This window comes from Limulus polyphemus, unplaced genomic scaffold (assembly GCF_000517525.1).
Source record: "Limulus polyphemus unplaced genomic scaffold, Limulus_polyphemus-2.1.2 Scaffold1900, whole genome shotgun sequence".
NCBI classification, from domain to species: domain Eukaryota; kingdom Metazoa; phylum Arthropoda; class Merostomata; order Xiphosura; family Limulidae; genus Limulus; species Limulus polyphemus.
In genome coordinates, this window is record NW_013667510.1 from 83,590 (window position 1) to 90,507 (window position 6,918).

Genomic DNA, 6,918 nt, shown 5'->3' on the forward strand with positions numbered 1-6,918 from the left:
ATATATATATATATATATATAAGGTTAATAATATTTGTCAAGTTTGTTTTTCACTTGAAAATTAGCATGTTTAAAACTTTAGTACATAAAACTTGGCTGCAATGTTTCAGGTTGTAAGAGCTGATTTGAAAGAACTCCGGGATTTGGATCTTGGAAGATCTCCATATGGTTATACCCCTTTCTGTGATAGTAGGAAGGACATGGATGGCTACCGGTAAGTTTTGTTCATCCACTTCCACATGATTCCTATAAGTTTCAGAACACGTATTTATGTATTTCTAATTAGTTTTCAAGTGATAGTGAAAAATGTCAGAATCTTAAAAGTATAAGTTATGAATTTTAGAAACTTCTATTGCTTCATGAAGGTTGTACACAGCTCTTCATAGATTTCCATTTAGCTTTGGTTATGATGGATTATTTGACAAAATAGTGGGTTATATATCCTTTTTATGGAGAAAGAAGCCCTTATGAAAATTATGTAAGAATGTGATATGATGGTAATTTTTGTCAGTTTGTTTTAAATAGGTTTTGATGGGAAATAATATAACAATCATAACTACCATAATAAAATTTGCATTAGATAAATTGAAATTATAAGTTATTTAACAATCTGTGAATACTTATGTTGTAAATATCTTCTACATGATGTAGAAGAATTGCATTTACTTTATGGGCATGCTTAATACTGTCTGATAAGAAAAAATGTCTTATGACAAAAACACTGAAATGGTAAAAATTGTATGAGTGTGAGTCGTTAAGCACTTTGTGATAAACTTATTGTAGTTTTATAGAAACTAGGTCTTCTAAAGCTGGAAACCAAAGATCAACTTTATTTCTGTGACTCAAGAGTTTCTTACATGTAGAGAATAATACGTGTCATCATGTGATGTTTAAAATTCATGTAATTCTTCTTCTAATACACGTAAAGAAGAATAATTACATGAATTTTAAACATCAGAATGTAATGCTGATGTTTTGTAGCATATCATTTTATGAAATGTATTTTCTTATTGTGGCTGTCTTTTTATTGTTACAAGGCATGGGATGAAAACGTCTTTTACCTAAAAAATAGGACTGGTTTGGTTAACAGCTGCAGGCAAATTCATACGCTCTTTGAATCAGTGTTGTCATAAAAATATCTATTGTACCTAACCAAAGGTAATGTATATGATATCAACATGTTTTATAAACCTGCAGGTTTTGGAAGAGTGGATATTGGGCAAGTCACTTAGGAAATCGAAAATATCATATTAGGTATGTTTGAAACAAAACATAATGTATAAGATGTGATTCACAAGAATAAGCTCTTAGATAAAGGTAACTTTCAAAACATTTTTAAGGCTATTCAGAACATATCTAGTCATCAAATTAGTGATAATTGTATCATAACTTTATTTTAGTAATAGTAATAAAATTTGTAAGAATAACATATTTTAGATTGATTATACTTTTAGCTTTCTTTGCATATAAATTGCGAAACTCTCCTTACAAAGGCTTGGTCATTTTTGTCGACCTTGTAAACACCATGTAACCATAAAACTATATATACTATAACTTTTATTTTAATAAATGTATCTACACAAAATTTGACAAGATTTTAGTAAACATTGCAACTGTTTTTGTGCACAAAAATCAAACTGTTGAATTAATTATTTTTACAAAAGATTTGTTTTGAATTGGAGAATACTGTTGCAAGTATAGTCATCTCACCATTTTAAGTGAGTATCTCAACCTGCTTTGTTATGTATAACTTCCTGAAGTGTAATAATCACAAACAACAAGGGGACGTTTAAAGATTTTTATGTTAAGTACATATATTAAAAAGGGTGCATAATGTCATAATTTCTTTACACTACTCCTCTGGGTTATTTCTAAAAAAAAAGAAATGATGCATCAAATTAATACAATTTTAAAATGTGTAATTATTTTTAATTAATTTTACACTAGTATGATTAATTTCACATCATCTCTATTTAAATTTTGATTAATTTTTAATTTTTTGCAAAACAAAAAATGTAAAATTAATGGGTTTTTTTTGTTGTTTTTTTTTAAACACTACAGTGCTCTTTATGTGGTAGACTTAAAAAAATTCAGAAGGATTGCAGCTGGAGACAGACTCCGTGGTCAATACCAAGGTTTAAGTCAAGATCCAAACAGTTTGTCTAATTTGGATCAGGTAAAGCTGCATTTGAGTGCAAATTTTATGTTTTTAAAGGTGTTAGTATAAATATGACTAGTACCAAGACTTGTTTAAATAGAATCAACTGAGGCCATATTTGATTGTAAGTTAAACTCAGTGGTAACTTAAACAAGCTTCAGTCATGTACAACACTGGTGTTTAAGTCAAACCTAATACAGTCTGATTATACTGAAGCTAAGAAAGGTTTTGAAATTGGTCAAAAGTAATTTTCTGAACTAATGAAGATATCTTTCTTCAAAATAATGACAGTTTTGTATTTTTACATCTATAGCAAGATGCTGCTAATAAGAACATTATAGAAAACAGTGTTGGATGGTGTAATATTCTATGGATTCTGGTAATTTTCTTCGTGGCTTATCCATGATTATTAAAGATGTTTGTAGATAGGATAGTTAACTGTGTTCTGGAATCATATTAAAGGTGGCTTCAAGTTGTTTATGTTTGATTGCTTTGTTGGTGTGATAGTTTTGTATCTTGGAATGTAACAGTTTCACTGTTTAAACATGACTAGTTCTGAAGTAGATCAGCTGGAGATATGGTTGATAATGAATACATTAAAGATCTCCAAGGGGCTAATGTTTTACATAGCTTCATTCAGGGTTTTCATTATCTCTAAAAGTAGATACTGCTAAAATTGGTGTGCTGACATTGTGCTGTTAGGGATGATCTGAGAAATTTTGAAAATCAAACTATCAGAAATACCATTTCCTGTGCTTTCTGACCTATTGTAAAACAACAGTAAAAACAGAAATGACTACATGAAAAGTAAAAAATGTTTGAATTTACATTATATATTTTAGCATTTTTTGCACTAGGAGTGTAATATGCCAGTTTTTTTTAACACATTTTGTGTAAACATCATGACATTGTTCCCTCTGTTGGCCTGATGATGCCTCTGAAGTAGTCAGTCACCTAATTATATTAAATATGTAAGATATCACTTGCTAATAATTATTTTTTCAGTCGGTGACGTGAACAATACCTAATAGTTTTTACTGTTCTTTTTTTATTTAGAAGGATTAAACTTGCATTGTCATCATATGTTAAGAGTTGTAAAACATTGCGTAACTATGATTTTTACAGTTTTTATCGATATTATGTATGTATATATAAATGTGTGATGATTTTTCCAAAGGACTTGCCTAACAACATGATCCATCAAGTGAACATTAAATCTCTGCCACAGGAGTGGCTCTGGTGTGAAACCTGGTGTGATGATGAGTCCAAACAGTATGCAAAGACAATTGACTTGGTAAGTTTATCAATAAAGATTTATTATTATATAAAAGAGCATTGAAAGATATAATATAGAAATGTTTAAGCTTACGATATAGAGGGTGATTCAGAAGTACGTTTGTATGTAAAGAATGAGGAAAGCAAGTGTTAGTGGTTTAAAATGAGGTATTGTGTGCCTAACCTGTGACAATATGACTGAGGGTCATTCAAGTTATGTCTTTGAAATTTTATTAGTATGCATCATACACCCAAAATTCAAAAGTAAATTTAACATTGTAAACCAAAAATTACCAAAGTTGCTTCCCACGAATAACAGTTATAAATACATCCCTTCCATGCATACATAATCCTACTGTAGCAAAGGTTGTTACACAAACCTAGGTGTGAAGTATAAAGTAAATTTTGCCTAAGTGGGTTATTGCACCTTTGGAGGGTTCAAAAGGTTGAAAAAGATTAAAAGAAGTAAAAAAAAACCTTACATATAAACACTATGCTGCAGATGCTCCAGAGTAATTTAAATCAGTATTTTTTAGCCACTGCTCCATCACAACCACCTTACCAGTCCAAGAGATATCATGGAAATAAAATCTGGTAGAATATTTGTTTGTGAATCGTAATGGTTTTTCATTGTACTTGCATTTTAGTGACTTGCGACAGTTTAGGGAGGCAGAGTTTGGTTCCTGGTATCAAAAATGTTCAGGAATGCTGATCTAAATAATGGCACAGTATTCAGTTTAACATGGTCCTACCATGTGGGAAATGTCACCAGGATGCCCAGGCTGCTGCCAGATTGTATGTAGAACATGAACATAATCCTTCGCATCCAATGATAGGAAATGTGTACGTACTACAGACTCGTTTACACAACAACATCATGTGGGCAGACACCAACCAGTATTGACAAGGAAGCCACTATTTTATTATTATGTTAGAATATTCTCATCTGCATTTATTCTTTTGACTGTTGTTTTGTGTGGCAGTTTTTGGTTTAAAATGTTTAATTTGTTATTGTTTGTGCATCAGCGGTTGACATTTTTGGTGTATAATGCATATTAATTAGTTTCAAAGAACATGGCCTTGAAATTGATCTCACTGACATCTTTATACAATATACTCACAACACCTCACTCTATACTTAAATATTTTCATACACCTCTCCATTTCAGAATTATCTATCTGTCAGTGGAGTTCTGGATCATCCAGTATACGAGACTGAATAAGACATCTCGTATTTATTTTCTTCTTGATTGATATAACGATACTATGAACTTAAAATCTGAATATTTTTTTAAAATATTTTAATTTAGTGCTACTTTAAGTAAAATTTCAATGATTTGTGTAGTAAACTGAATATGTTTCAGACAAATCATAGAAATTATGTACTTGATAGGTATAGCAAAAGCTTTTGAATGTTTTTACATTTAAGATGCCCTTCTGTGTCTATAACACCATATTAAGTTGTTGGCCTTATAAACACATTTTACATCTTTATTTGAGTATGTTTGTTTATATTTATAAATATCTTGTCATTCCCTAACTCTCTTGTAGTGCCACTGTTTATTAATACTGTAATGTTATCAGTTGCTGTTGTTTGTTTCAGCATAATTGACTAGCTAAACCACATCGCACAGAGATCAAATCCAAATTTTGGCATTGTAAGCCCTGAACACTGAGGCACTGTTGTTCTCCAGACATCCTGTAGTGATGATACTTATAAATACCTCATTATTATTTATATATCTCTTGTCCATTGGTATTACTTTATAGTACAGCTTTTTTATTATAGGTATTTTAGTGTTGTTATCCAGACATCCTGTAGTGATGATACTTATAAATACCTCATTATTATTTATATATCTCTTGTCCATTGGTATTACTTTATAGTACAGCTTTTTTATTATAGGCATTTTAGTGTTGTTATCCTCTGAATACCAGATGTTATTTATTCTCCAGTGTAATAATCCCAAAACAAAAGAATCAAAGTTAGTGAGTGCAAGAAGAATTATTCCAGAATGGTCTGATTATGATGATGAAATTAAACAATTATTTGAGACCTACCAAGAGGAAAAACAACTAAATGAAACAAAACTACTTCATAAAACAGGTAGGTGTACTTCACCAGTTGGGACAGATATATAACCAGGGAAGTTTATATGGTTCCTGATGAGCTGATTCTTCAGCAAATCTTAAACATTGTGTAACTTATTGTAGAGTATATTTAAACTAAATAAATAAACTGCATTTAGGTTAATTATCAAAAAAGCTTTCAAACAAATGGATCCTTATTGCAAGTGTGAATTACCCTGTTAAATTGAATGTTATTGGGAGAAATGTTTTGGTTTTATTTCAAGAATTTTTTGTTCGTTTTTCTTGTTTTTTAACATTAGTTTTGATTAATTATAATTTTGTTATTCTAGAAACAAGTCATAGTCACGTGGAGTTATGATATTGGCCTCTTCCATGGAAAATGATGTACATTTACTCTCTAAAAACTCCTCTATCTTATTGTGGAGAAGTTTGAATAAAGTGTTTTTAGAAATTTTCTTTGCATTTTCCTGAATCATGGGTTTATATGAATAAAGATATATATATATACAACATGATTTTCAGTTTTATTTACAGTTTGATGTACAATTATGTGTTGAATATCAAGTGTGTAAGTTATTTGTTAGATGAAGACTTCCCGTTTTTATAATCAGAAAGACTTATTGTGATTACTGCATATATTTCATCTTTGATTAACGGTCAAAAAATCTTTTTATTATTAGTGTTTGAAATTGTTAAAATATATGATTTCTGAACTTCAAAATAAATCGTTTACCTAACCATATGGTTGTAGGGTAAGTGAAAAATAGTAATTAAAATAAATAAGTTAACATGTGGTCTCAAAAACATGTAGGCAAAATACTGTGCAAATGCGACAGTTAAAAAAGAAAATGCAAATAATAGCTTTCAGCTCATCACTGTTAACCAGATTAACAAAGACAGAGTGGTTTGCTTTCAAAGTGATTAACAGAATTACAGAATACCAAATATTTGAATTTCAAGTACATTATCAAAAATATAGAACATTTTCCTTTCAAGGTTTCACAAAGCTGTAAAGTATTGTGCGAATTCTAGTTGTTACACACGAAACTTAAATACCACTTGCTTTGTGTTCTGTATAGGGAATATATGATGTTCAGTGTTTTGAAAGTTCTAATGACTATAAATGAGATATCTGCTAAAAGAAATGATTTTTTTAATTAAAATTAACCTAAAGTGATATTGTTACATTCCTTTATACACAGAAAACATATTTTTCGAAATTATCACAAAAATTAATGTCACATGACTTCAATTACGAACCTTTTTTTGTTTACATGTTAGATTACAAATGTATTTACAGCAAATGAAAGACTGTTTTCTCTATATGTTTACATGTTAGATTACAAATGTATTTACAGCAAATGAAAGACTGTTTTCTCTATATGTTTATATAA

The 6,918-nt window shown here is 29.8% G+C and overlaps 1 protein-coding gene across 4 annotated transcripts in view; it reads left to right on the top strand.

The window, feature by feature from the left end:
• The window catches only part of LOC106465303 (UDP-glucose:glycoprotein glucosyltransferase 1-like), an 88,753-nt gene extending 82,050 nt beyond the window's left edge, over positions 1-6,703 (top strand). For all 4 annotated transcript variants that reach the window (XM_013925510.2, XM_013925509.2, XM_013925511.2 and 1 more), the window contains 6 exons: positions 111-214; positions 1,198-1,254; positions 2,062-2,176; positions 3,336-3,452; positions 5,390-5,540; positions 5,854-6,703. In XM_013925510.2, the coding sequence (XP_013780964.1) occupies positions 111-214; positions 1,198-1,254; positions 2,062-2,176; positions 3,336-3,452; positions 5,390-5,540; positions 5,854-5,882 (573 nt within the window). In that variant the 3' untranslated portion in view covers positions 5,883-6,703. The remainder of the gene's footprint in view (positions 1-110; positions 215-1,197; positions 1,255-2,061; positions 2,177-3,335; positions 3,453-5,389; positions 5,541-5,853) is intronic.
• Positions 6,704-6,918: the final 215 nt, after the last annotated feature.